This window comes from Hyla sarda, chromosome 3 (genome assembly GCF_029499605.1).
Source record: "Hyla sarda isolate aHylSar1 chromosome 3, aHylSar1.hap1, whole genome shotgun sequence".
Taxonomy (NCBI): Eukaryota; Metazoa; Chordata; class Amphibia; order Anura; family Hylidae; genus Hyla; species Hyla sarda.
In genome coordinates, this window is record NC_079191.1 from 444,286,147 (window position 1) to 444,300,133 (window position 13,987).

The 13,987-nt window shown below is 42.6% G+C and overlaps 1 protein-coding gene across 10 annotated transcripts in view; it reads right to left on the bottom strand.

The window, feature by feature from the left end:
• Positions 1–13,987, bottom strand: part of DNAH8 (dynein axonemal heavy chain 8) — a 582,992-nt gene that overhangs the window by 329,232 nt on the left and 239,773 nt on the right. For all 10 annotated transcript variants that reach the window (XM_056568656.1, XM_056568659.1, XM_056568657.1 and 7 more), the window contains 2 exons: positions 1,203–1,390; positions 330–456 (listed from right to left, as the gene is read on the bottom strand). In XM_056568656.1, coding sequence (XP_056424631.1) covers positions 330–456; positions 1,203–1,390 — 315 coding nt within the window. The remainder of the gene's footprint in view (positions 1–329; positions 457–1,202; positions 1,391–13,987) is intronic.

Consider the following 13,987-nt stretch of genomic DNA (forward strand, 5'->3'; position numbering starts at 1 on the left):
CTCTCGATCTAGCTATTTGGCTGTTTACATGACCACTGAGGCCAATGACTGCCAATAAAATCTCTTTGCAAAAAGTCATAACAAGCACATGTTCCCTTCACAATAAGCTGATTGCATAGTGTCTTCCAGCTAAACCGCCATTGATCAGCGGTGATCTGTAGAGAACCTGGCAGTAAATGTTCAGATTATCTGGAAAACCAACTTAGGGGAAATGAAGCATGGGGTATTTACAATCGGCAGCAATTTCATTACACATGATATCACCCTTAAAATGTAAACCAAAAACTGATTATTTTATATCAGAATTCTACAGTCTTAAGATGTCTCACCTGTGTTCAGTTCAATGAATCCTACATGTAAGGCTGAGTTTATTTCACTGACATCTTGTTCTAGCATGTAATAATATAAGATTCTTTCTTTAATTTCATCAAGTGATTGGTTTTCAGTCACATATTCCTGCAGAAAGTAAAATGTCACGTAATAAGAAGATAAATACTAATACTGATGGAGGATGAATGATCCAGATGTTGGTGCCGAATTACTTTACTGTAAAAAGATCATCCCACTCCCACCAATTATACCTATGTATATCATATTATATCGCTGTGTAACAAGCCATGTTATCACCAAACTATTATTATACTTTTTAAAATTGTTATAACTATTTTCTACTTCACAGATACAATCGCCAATATTTACTATTGCAAACTGGACAGATTCTGGTGCAATTCTCACAACAAACAAACAAAAAAAGGCTTACATGACGTGTCACTTTTACAGTAAATTTAAGGTGTGGTAAAATTGGGCATAAGTTTGGTTATAAAAAAAAATAAAAAATAATGAAAAAAAATGCCAGTAATGCGGGCCATTACCCTTTGTTTGCTATCAGTAATTAACCACTTGACAGCCCATACTCAGGCCTCCACCTTTTTACAGCAGAAGCCTAGCTACCCCGCACGGGTTCCATTCATTTCTAATCTCTTTTTACTTCATTTCACACAAGCTTTGTTGTGCTTATTTCTATACTGTATCAGGTGGGTTTCATTGCTTTGTGGCAGGGCTCACAAGTAATACTTTAGTTGGTATTTGGTCAGTATTTTTGGTAAAAATTAGTCAAGATCCTGTTCAAACATTGTCAAAAATGTGTGTAGTGTTACTTCTTTCAGCATCACATTATAGACAGAGGAACTTGGAGATCTTACCTTTACTTTTAACTCTCTATTTTCTGTCCAAAGTGTTCTGTATCTTTCAAACCCTCTAAGTGCATCACTAACTTTTTCTCTAAGGGAATTCACAGAAGTAGACACAAGTACATCAAGCTTTGGAATGGTTGTACCCTCAATAACAGATGAATAGAAGTTCCTTTTTGGCCTTTCCTCTTCTTTAATTTCTGTAGAAAAATAGTGATTTAATTATTGGATAACCAATGTGTAGGAGATTGAGGTCAAAGATGTTACATTATGGTTACAAATTACTTTGTAAAACTTTTTGTACATATAAGTAGCCTATAAGTTTCCTGACAGTCTAAAAAGATATGGGACCATTAAACAAAGGATTCAATTGTATTTATTGGTTAAAATATGCAGAGTAAGGTTAAGGTTCGACTTTGTAGCCCAAAAAACGCAAGAAAAAAACCGCCAGAGTTTGAGTTTGGCGTTTTTGGCATTTTTTTAGGGGCGTTTTTTGCCTCTGAGTGGAAATAGCTTTTTTGGCCCTTTTGACTAATTTTTTCAAAATTTGTTGGGTACAAAAAAAAAAAAAAAAAAGGATGCAGTAGGGATGGAAAAAAAAAGTGTATTTAAAAAAAATTCTATTTTTTTATAACGAAAATTTTTAAACAGGGATCAATACATTTAATACATTTTTAAACAGGGATCAATTTATGTGGGCGGGTAGGGAACTGAAAATGTAGCCGACAATAATAAAAATGTAGAAAGGGGCCATTTAAATGTAAAAATACTATAGTTTTTCAAATTAATTTAGTTAAAATTTTTATTAGTAATGTCTTTTAATAATGTGTTTAATAAAGTGTGTGTGTTTTTCACTTGTTCCATGATGGGAGTAGTAGTTCCTGTACTATTAGACAGATCACCCAGGGTGTCACTCCTGACACCCGATGCGATCGTCCTATCTATTGCAGAGATGCAGAGCGGCTTTATCCTGCGCTCGCATCTTTGCACTATACTCCGGCCGGCCAGTGATGTGAATAGAAATTCACATCACTCATTCATATTTTCCACCCGGAGTGGTGATTGGCCAGATGATGGCAGCCAATCCCTGCTCTCAGCGGGAAATATGAATCAGTGATGTGAATTTCTATTCACATCAATAGCCGTCCGGAGTATAGTGCAAAGATGCAAGCGCATGAGAAAGCCGCTCCACATCTCAGAAGGATGAAGGAGGAGTGACACCCGCTGTGATCTGTCCTTAACTGCAGGTACTACTGCTCACAACATGGAGAACACTTAGCTCCATGCTAGGAGCTGTAGGGCCTGCATTAATAGACAGATCGCAGCGAGTGTCACTTCTGACACCTGTTGAAGATCTGTCTATTAATGCAGGTACTAAAGCTCCCAGCATGGAGCAGAGTGTGCTCCATGTTGGGAGCAGTAGTAACTGCAGTTAAGGACAGATCACAGCGGGTGTCACTCCTGACACCCCCTGTGTTCCTCCTATATAATGGTCCCCTGCACTGATGTATATATACACCTATTCATATTTCCCGCAGAGAGTTGAGATTGGCTGGAACCATAGAAACATAGAATGTGTCGGCAGATTAGAACCATTAGGCCCATCTAGTCTGCCCAATAATCTGAATCCTATCAATAGTCCCTGGCCCTATCTTATATGAAGGATAGCCTTATGCTTATCCCATGCATGTTTAAACTCCTTCATTGTATTTGCAGCAACCATCTCTGCAGGAAGGCTATTCCACACATCCACTACTCTCTCAGTAAAGTAATACTTCCTGATATTACTGCAGAAACCTTTGCCCCTCTAATTTAAAATGATGTCCTCTTGTGGTAGTTTTTCTTCTTTTAAATATATTCTCCTCCTTTACCGTGTTGATTTCCTTTATGTATTTAAAAGTCTTTATCATATCCCCCCTGTCTCTTCTTTCTGCCAAGCTATACATGTTAAAGGAGTACTCCAGCATAGGAAAATTGTCATACTGCCCGCAGTAAAAAATAAAGAGGTACATACCTTCTGTCGCTCCCCCGGTGCCTCCGGTAACCGGCTCCGGCCTCCGCCGCTATCCTCTTCCTGGCTGCCAGTGGTCAGCGAGTCATGTATGACGGGCAATTTTCCTATCCCAGAATACTCCTTTAAGGTCCTTTAACCTTTCCTGGTAAGTGTTATCTTGTAATCCATGTAATAGCTCTTCTCTGAAGTCTCTCTAGAGTATCTATATCCTTTTGGAGATACGGCCTCCAGTACTGCGCGCCATGAGCACTTCTCTCTACTACTTATACCTTAATTCCCTGGTTGAACTTGATGGACATATGTCTTTTTTCGACCGTACTAACTATGTAACTATGTAACTCTCCCTATACACCCATGAGCACTTCTCCCTTTCTACTGTTTATACCTCTCCCTATACATCCAAGCATTCTGCTAGTGTTTCCTGCTGCTCTACTACATTGTCTTCCTACCTTTAAGTCTTCTGAAATAATAACTCCTAAATCCCTTTCCTCAGATACTGAGGTCAGGACTGTGTCACATATTCTATATTCTGCCCAAGGGTTTTTACGCCCCAGATGCATTATCTTGCACTTATCCACATTAAATTTCAGTTGCCAGAGTTCTGACCATTCTTCTAGTTTTCCTAAATCCTTTTCAATTTGGTGGATCCCTCCAGGAATATCAACTCTGTTACATATATTTGTGTCGTCAGCAAAAAGATATACCTTACCATCGAGACCTAATGCAATATCACTAATGAAGATATTAACCCCTTAAGGACCAAGGACGTACTGGTACGTCCTTGGTCCTGTTCCGGTGATATAACGCGGGGTTACACGGTAATTCCGCATCATATCACGGCGGGCCCGGCGTCATAGTGAAGCCGGGACCCGCCGCTAATAGCGCGCAGTGCCGATCGCGGCGCCGCGCGCTATTAGCCTTTTAGCCGCGCGCTCAGAGCTGAGCCGCCCGGCTAAAAGCGAAAGTGAAAGTTGCCGGTTAACTCAGTGGGCTGTTCGGGATAGCCGCGGTGAAATCGCGGCATCCCGAACAGCTTACAGGACAGCAGGAGGGCCCCTACCTGCCTCCTCGCTGTCCGATCGCCGAATGACTGCTCAGTGCCTGAGATCCAGGCATGAGCAGTCATGTGGCAGAATCATCGATCACTGGTTTCCTATGAGAAACCAGTGATCAATGATAAAGATCAGTGTGTGCAGTGTTATAGGTCCCTATGGGAGCTATAACACTGCAAAAAAAAATTTGAAAAAAAAAAAGTGAATGAATATCATTTAACCCCTCCCCTATTAAAAGTTTGAATCACCCCCCTTTTCCCATAAAAAAAACATACAGTGTAAATAAAATTAAAAATAAACATATATGGTATCACCGCGTGCGGAAATGTCCGAATTATAAAAATATATAATTAATTAAACCGCTCGATCAATGGCGTGCGAATTGTAAAAATATATTGTTAATTAAACCGCACGGTAAATGGCGTACGTGCAAAAAAATTCTAAAGTCCAAAATAGTGCATTTTTGGTCACTTTTTATATCATTTAAAAATGAATAAAGAGCGATCAATAAGTCCTATCAATGCAAAAATGATCAGATCATGGCGCAAAAAATGAGCCCTCATACCGCCCCATACACGGAAAAATAAAAAAGTTATAGGGGTCAGAAGATGACAATTTTAAACATATTAATTTTCCTGCATGTAGTTATGATTTTTTCCAGAAGTGCGACAAAATCAAACCTATATAAGTAGGGTATCATTTTAATCGTATGGACCTACAGAATAAAGATAAGGTGTCATTTTTACCGAAAAATGTACTATGTAGAAACGGAAGCCCCCAAAAGTTACAAAACAACGTTTTTTTTCAATTTTGTCGCACAATGATTTTTTTTTCCATTTTACCGTAGATTTTTGGGCAAAATGACTGACGTCATTACAAAGTAGAATTGGTGGCGCAAAAAATAAGCCATCATATGGATTTTTAGGTGCAAAATTGAAAGAGTTATGATTTTTTAAAGGCAAGGAGCAAAAAACGAAAATGCAAAAATGGAAAAAACCCCGGTCCTTAAGGGGTTAAACAAAATTGGTCCCAGTACAGATCCTTGAGGTACCCCACTGGTAACAAGACCTTGCTCTGAATATACTCCATTGACTACAACCCACTGCCTAATCCACTCAACAATATGGGAGTCCAAGCTCAATGACTGCAGTTTATGGATAAGTGTTCTATGTGGGACAGTGTCAAAAGCCTTACTAAAATCTAGATATGCGATGTCTACTGCCCCCCCCCCCTGCCATGTATTATTTTAGTCACCCAGTCAAAAAAAATCAATTAGATTTGTTTGACATGATCTCCCTGAAGTAAACCCATGTTGTTTATCATCTTGCAATCCATGGGATTTTAGATGTTCCACAATCCTATCCTTTAGTAGGGTTTCCATTAATTTCCCCTGTAACGCTGAGCTGCTGCTCACTGCGTTTGTCCCCGCAGAGTGCCCCGGTCAGACTCACTGACCGGGGACACTCCGTTTCCGTCACCGGCGGGGACGCGGTCCACGCTGCGGGATGTCCCCACGCGTGGCCCGCGTCCCATCCTCACTTACCCGCACCCGCTCCGACTCTCTCCTCTGCTCCCCGGTCACGTGGCTCCCGGCGCACGCGTCCCTGCACTATAGGGCGCGCGTGCGCCGGCTGTGTAAAATTTAAAGGGCCAGTGCACCATTGATTGGTGCCTGGCCCAATCCAATATAAAGCTGTCCCTATAAATATATCCTGCCTCTTCCTGCCCATGCCGGATCTTTGATGCCTCAGTGCCCAAGAGAAAGCATTTACTGTCTATCCCTTGCCTGTTGCCGAACCCGTTGCTAACGACTACCGCATCTGAATCTGTGCTGCCTGCCCTGACCTTTTGCTAGATCTGACTACGCCTCTGCCTGTCCCTTCTGTACTACACCTGTCTCAGCAGTTAGTGAGGTTGAGCCGCTACCGGAGGACACGACCTGGTAGTTACCGCCGCAGCAAGACCATCCCGCTTTGCGGCGGGCTCTGGTGAAAACCAGTAACTACTTAGAACCGATCCTCCGGTACGGTCCACGCCATTCCCTCACTGACACAGGGGATCCACTACCAGTACCGCTTCCTGCTACCAGTTCAGATCCTTACATTCCCACTGTTGATGTCAGACTCACTGGCCTATAGTTGCTTGATTTCTCCCTACTACCTTTCTTGTGAATGGGCACAAGATTTGCTAATTTCCAATCTTCCCGGATGACTCCTGTTACCATTGATTGGTTAAATAAATCTGTTAAAGGTTTAGCGAGCTCACTACTAAGCTCTTTTAATAATTTTGGGTGTATCCCATCAGGCCCCTGTGACTTATTTGTCTTCACTTTAGACAGCAAATGTAGAACCTCTTCCTCTATAAAGACACATGCATCAAACAATTTATTAGTCTTCCTCCCTAATAGAGGTCCTTTCCCTTCTTTTTCTTCTGTAAAAACGGAACTGAAGTATTCATTAAGGCAGTCGGCTAGCCCTTTATTCTCTTCAACATACCTTCCTTCCTTTGTTTTTTATTTAGTTATTACTTGTTTTAATTTCCTTTTTTCATTTATATATCTGAAGAATGTCTTATCCCCTTTTTTCACAGACTGACCTAGTTTTTCTTCTGCCTGCGCTTATAACGTGCTTGGCCTCTTTCTGCCTAGTCTTGTAGATTTCCCTATCTTCATTGCTCTGGGTTGTTTTATAATTAATAAATGCTAGCTTTTTGTTTTTTATGATTTTGGCCACTTCTGCTAAGTACCACAGTGGACTCTTCCTTTTTCTGCTTTTACTGGCAAGTCTAATGCAATTATCTGTTGCATTCAATAATGCGTCTTTTAACCTCTTTCTCCGTCTGGAGAAGAAAAGGTTTAGTCTAAAGGGGCGACACGCCTTCTTTACCGTGAGGACTGTGAATTTATGGAACGGTCTACCTCAGGAACTGGTCACAGCAGGAACAATTAGCAGCTTTAAAACAGGGTTAGATACATTCCTGGAACAAAATAACATTAATGCTTATGCAGAATTATAAAACTACATACCTTCCCCTTATCCCCTTACACCCTTCACTTCAATTCCCTGGTTGGACTTGATGGACGTATGTCTTTTTTCAACCATACTAACTATGTAACTATGTAACCCCTTCCTGCTATAGGATGTATGCATACGTCCAATCATCCGACACGTTCGCGCAATTGGACGTAAGGACCCGGCTGTTAATTACCGCCGGAGTCCCGCCAAAGCTGCCGGAGCCGTGATCACGCCGGTCCCGGCAGCATTAACCCCCTAGATGCCATGATCAATCCTATGCATATATGATGTTGACAGGGGGAGCGCTCTCATCCTGTTCATTCATTTTGAAGTTTTTCACAAAAAATGCTGCATGTGTCAACAAAAATGCACCACCTATATAAAGTACAATATGTCACGAAAAAACTATCTCAGAATTGCTCTGCTCATAAAAAGGGTTCTGAAGTTATTACCATTTAAAGTGATACATGTCAAATTTAAAAAAATGGGTCCGTCCTTAAGGGGTTAAGGACCAAGGACGTACCGGTACGTCCTGAGTCCGCTCCCGTTCTATAACGCTGGGCCACGGCGTGGCCCCGCGTCATAGAGGGTCGGGCCCGGCACCTAGCAACGGCCGGGGCCAGTGGCTAATAGCGTGCGACACTGAGCGCGGTGCCGTGCGCTATTAACCCTTTAGATGCTACGTTCAAAGTTGATCGCCACGTCTAAAGTGAAACTAAGCTACCCCCGGCTAGCTCAGAGGGCTGTTTGAGATCGCCGTAGTGAAATCGCGGCATCCCAAACAGCTGTAGAACAGCAGGAGGGTCCCTTGCCTCCTGTTGTCCGATCACCGAATGACTGCTCAGTGCCTGAGATCCAGGCATGAGCAGTCAAGCGGCAGAATCATTGATCAATGGTTTCCTATGAGAAACCAGTGATCAATGTAAGAGATCAGTGTGCGCAGTGTTATAGTCCCCATATGGGAGCTATAACATTGGCAAAAAAAAGGTCACTTTTTAGATCATGAAAAAATGAATAAAAAGCGATCAAAAAGTCTGATAAATACAAAAATGGTACCGCTAAAAACTTCAGATCACGGTGCAAAAAATGAGCCCTCAGAACACACCCATTATGCAGAAAAATAAAAAAAGTTATAGGGGTCAGAAAATGACAATTTTAAACATATACATTTTCCTGCATGTACCATATTTATCGGCGTATAACACGCTCTGGTGTATAACATGCACCCCCATTTTAACAGGGAAATTTTAGTTAAAAAAAATAAAATGTTAAATAAATGACTTGGACTAAATGCCACATCATCCCCACCAACTTCATTTTCTTTTGCACCTCAGTTTGGTTCTGTCCCCTCCAGTGCCACATCATTCCTTCCCTTTTATCAGTCCCTATGCCACATTTACCCCTCTCATCGCCACCCCCCATGTGTCATCATCCCCCCATGTCTCATCATTTCCCCCTGTCATAGACCACCACTAGCCATACAGACATTAAGCATTTAGTGCCTCCCCCCACCATCATTTCCCCCTGTCTCATCATCCCCCACCCTGTCTCATGTCCCCCCATCATTCCCCCCTCATCATCCCCCGACCCTGTCTCATCATGTCCCCCCCATCATTCCCCCCTCATTATCCCCCCACCCTCTCTCATCATCCCCCACCCTGTCTCATCATGTCCCCCCCATAATTCCCCCCTCATCATCCCCCCCACCCTGTCTCATCAACCCCCCACCCTGTCTCATCATGTCCCCCCTACATTCCCCCCTCATCATCCCCCCAGCCTGTCTCATCATGCCCCCACCCTGTCTCATCATGCCCCCGATCATTCCCCCCCTCATCATTTCCCCTTGTCTCATCATTCCCCACCCTGTCTCATCATGTCCCCCATCATTCCCCTCCTCATCATCCCCCCACCCTCTCATCATCCCCCACCCTGTCTCATCATGTTCCCCCATCATTCCCCCCTCATAATCCCCCCACCCTGTCTCATCATGCCCCCACCCTGTCTCATCATGCCCCCGATCATTCCCCCCTCATCATTTCCCCCTGTCTTATCATTCTCCACCCTGTCTCATCATGTCCCCCATCATTCCCCCTCATCATCCCCCCACCCTGTCTCATCATGTCCCCCATCATCCCCCCCTCATCAATTTCCTGTATCATCATCCCCCTCCCTGTCTCATCATTTCCCCCATCATTCCCCCCTCATCATCCCCCACCCTGTCTCATCATCCCCCACCCTTTCTCATCATGCCCCCCATCATTCCCCCCCTCATCATTTCCCCCTGTCTCATCATCCCCCACCCTGTCTCATGTCCCCCATCATTCCCCCTCATCATCCTTCCACCCTGTCTCATCATGTCCCCATCATTCCCCCCTCATCATCCCCCCACCCTGTCTCATCATGTCCCCCCATCATTCCCCCCTCATCATCCCCCCACCCTGTCTCATCATGTCCCCGATCATTCCCCCCTCATCATTTCCCCCTGTCTCATCATTCTCCACCCTGTCTCATCATGTCCCCCATCATTCCCCCCCTCATCATCCCCTCACCCTGTCTCATCATGTCCCCCATCATTCCCCCTCATCATCCTTCCACCCTGTCTCATCATGTCCCCATCATTCCCCCCTCATCATCCCCCCACCCTGTCTCATCATCCCCCCCCTCATTCCCCCCCCCATCATTTCCCCCTGTCTCATCCCCCCATCACCCCCCCTCATCATTTCCCCGTCTCATCATCCCCCCATCCCCAACTGCTGTCCGGGCATGCTGGGAGTTGTAGTTTTGCAACATCTGGAGGTCCGCAGGTTGAAGACCACTCTTCCCCTTTCTTTACTTGTCTGCGCTTCGGCTGTCTTGCGGGCTGCGGTCAGTGAAGCAGATGAGTGACGTCCTCTCCCGACTCCTCTGCGCGCCATCAGGGATGTCACTTTTCGGCGGCGACTACAGGAAATGAAAAGTGATGTCAGTGATGCCGCACAGAGAAGCCGGCAGAGGACGTCACTCACCTGCTTCACTGCCCGCAAGACCCCCCACCTTACCTGACCTGCCGAAGTGCAGCCAGGTAAGGAAAATAAACAAAACTATAAAAACAGGGAAAAGGGGGAATGATGAGGGAGGGGGGAGGTAGGGAAAATGAAAAGTAAAACTGTCACTTGTTTTCTCCCGCACTATCCACAGGTACTGGTGGATAGTGCGGGAGACGCTGATTAAAAGGTAGGGCAGATCCGGACAAGGTAGGGCTCATTTTAATCAGCGTCTCCGGCACTATCCACCAGTACCTGTGGATTGTGCGGGAGAAAACAAGTGACAGTGAGGGGAGGAGACGCCGCTGGTCACTGATTTAAAGTGGCCGCGGCCGTGCTGTTAATACTTAACAAGCAGACACTGCTGCGGCCGCTTTAAATCTGTGACCAGAAGATTTATCGGCGTATAACACGCAGGCAGACTTTTTGCCTTAAATTTAATTTTTAAAAGTGCGTGTCATACGCCGATAAATATGGTAGTTATGATTTTTTCCAGAAGTACGACAAAATCAAACCTATATAAGTAGGATATCATTTTAATCGTATGGACCTACGGAATAAAGAGAAGGTCAAATTTTTACCGAAAAATGTACTGCGTAGAAAAGGAAGCCCCCAAAACAAAAGTTACAAAATTGTGTTTTTTCTTCAATTTTGTCGCGCAATGATTTTTGTTTTCGTTTCGTCGTAGATTTTTGGGTAAAATGACTGATGTCATTACAAAGCAGAATTGGTGGCGCTAAAAATAAGCCATCATATGGATTTTTAGGTGCAAAATTTCAATATTTATGATTTTTTACAGGTAAGGAGGAAAAAATTAAAGTGCAAGAAAGGGGTTAAGTAGTCCCATTTCTCCTGGACTCCATGTAATCTGTTCCAGTCTGATAGGGACTCATTTATGACTAATCTCATTTTTGAAAAGTCTGTTTTTGCATTATTGACCCAAGTTCATTGATTTTATTACCTAAACTGCGAGCATTTGTAGACAGGACTAAGAGCTTGTCGTTTCTTAACCTCTGTGCTACTGACATGTTCTGGCATTATTGGACTCATGGATTTTCAGTATTTTGCCCCCCGCCCCCACCCCTTCCTAGTTTAAATACTCCTTAGCAAATTCTTGGAATTGTTCACTGAGTACATTCGTTCCTTTCAGAGAAAGATGCAAACCATCTTTTTTGTGCAGTTCCTTACTATTCCAAGTAGAGCTATCATGAGACACAAAGCCAAATCCTTGCTCTTGACACCATTTACTAAGCCATAAGTTGAACTCCTTAATGCGCCTCTGTCTATCATTCTGAACATTATGCACAGGCAGAACTTCAGAAAATGAAACAGTGGATGCAAAATCCTGTACATCATTACCAAGTGTGATAAAAGATTCCTTCACCTCTGAAACTTCATCGCAAGTCAGGTCATTTGTCCCTAGATGGCCAAAAATCCACGTCCCCTTCCTGCTTTGCTTGCTTAACAATATTAAGAATACGTTTTCTATCTCTTCTAGCAGTAGCAACCAGGAGACATCTCACAAAACAATTTTCCTTAAGCTCCACATTTCTTATGATTGAATAACCCAACAATAGCTGCTTCCTTTCAGACTTCACTTTATCTTTTTTGTCCTTGGCTGCAGTCTTGCATACATTAGACATAGGAGTCGATGGTTCCTCAACCTCTGTGCTTGAGCCAATATCCATGATGCCCTTACATTCTGAGAGTGCTGCTAATGAATAATGGAGAACCACAGACTGTAGAATATGTCTTCTATCCACAACTCTAAGTCTTCCAGAACCTACAGTAACCCATCTGCCATTTCTAGGGGTCCTCTGTGGCAGTGGATTGCAGCAGTCCCAGCCTGAGTTTGTTTAACAGATAATTTAAACATCTCAGCTTTTAAACATGCAATTTCCTGCTGCAGTAAGGAGAACTGTCTACATATCTGACAGCATCCAGCATCACAGCTCTCTGCAGGAAATATGAATAGGTGTATATCTACGGCAGTGCAGGGGACCATAGAAGAGTGGCCGCCAGGCCGCCCACATCTATACATTATACAGGAGGATCAATCTGTCAATTAGTACGGGTACTACTACTCCCATCATGGAAAAGTTAAACACACACACACACTTTATTCAGCACATTATTAAAATACATTACTAATAAAAAGTTTAACAAAATTAATCATAAAAAAATATATTAGTTTTACACTTAAATGGCCCCTTTCTAAATTTTTATTATTGTCGGGTACAATTTTAGTTCCCTGCCCAACCACATAAATTGATTGCAGTTTAAAAATGTATAAAAAAAAATTTGTTCTAAAAAATTAAAATGTTGTTAAATACAATTTTAATAGAAAAAGTTATCTCCATCCCTTGTTTGGATCGCTAAAGTCCAAAAAAGAATTAAAACCGCCTGCAAAAACACACATGTCATTTTTCTTGGCATCTGTTTACTCCCATAGACTTCTATGGGAGCAAAATGCCATGATTTCAGGGAAAAAACGCCATAGGCTCAACATGCTGCAACTTAGCAAAACCGCCAAGGAGCTGAAAAACGCCAAAAAAGAGTGAAAAAACGCCAAAAGAATGAAAAAAAAAACACCAAACTGAAAAATACAAAGGGAAAAAAGAATTTAGCGATTTCTCTTTGATTTACAGCTAACATAACAATGAAAAGACACCATGAGGGCCGTTTTGCCTTTTTTTGTGTGGAAAAACGCACACAAAAAAACAAGTGGAAACTTAGCCTTAGCCTAGACTAAGGCTAGGATTCCACTGAGGTTTTTGTCTTGAGTTTTTAGGCTAAACCACGCCAGAATAAACACTAGAAAAACTGCCACTGATTTCCCCTGCGTTTTGGTGTATTTTCTGGCAATTTTATCTGCCGTTTTTACCTTTGTGTGAAAATTGCCTTTTGGCCCCTTTGGCAGTTTCCCTGAGGGCATTTTTTTTAGAATTTTGTTGGGTACCCAAAAAAATGAATAAATAAAAATTATGCGGTAGGGATGGAAAAAATTGTAGGGAACTAAATTTATATTTTTTATTACGAAATTTTTATAAATTTTTCAATCAGGGACCAATTTATGAAAGTGGGCAGGGACATAAAAATGTAGCCGGCAATATTACAAATATATAAAGAAGACATGAAATGATAACAATAATATTTTTTTTTATTAATTTTGGTAAACTTTTTATTAAAAATGTATTTAAATTATGTGTTTTATTATGTTATTATGTGTGTTTTTTATTACTTTTAAACTTTTTTCTTTGTATTTGAGACATCATTCAGGTACTACTACTACTCCCAGCATGGAACTGTTCCATGCTTGGAGCTGTAGTATCTGCACTAAGGACAGATCCCCCTGGGTGTCACTCCTGACACCTGTTGCGATTCTCCTTTATATTCCTGAAATGCGGAGCAGCTGTCTGCTGCACTTCGCATCTCTGCTGTATACGGTCGGCCAGTTATGTGAATAGAAATTCACATCACTGATTCATATTTGCTGCTATGAGCGGTGATTGGCCTGATGTTGCCGGCCAATCACCGCTCTGAGCGGCAAATATGAATCAGTGATGTGAATTTATATTCACATCTCTGGACGGGTGTACAGTGCAGATATGCAGAGCTCGGCAGACAGCCACTCCACATCTCAGAAAGTTAAAGGACGATCGCAATGGGTGTTAGGAGTGACACCCACTGTGAT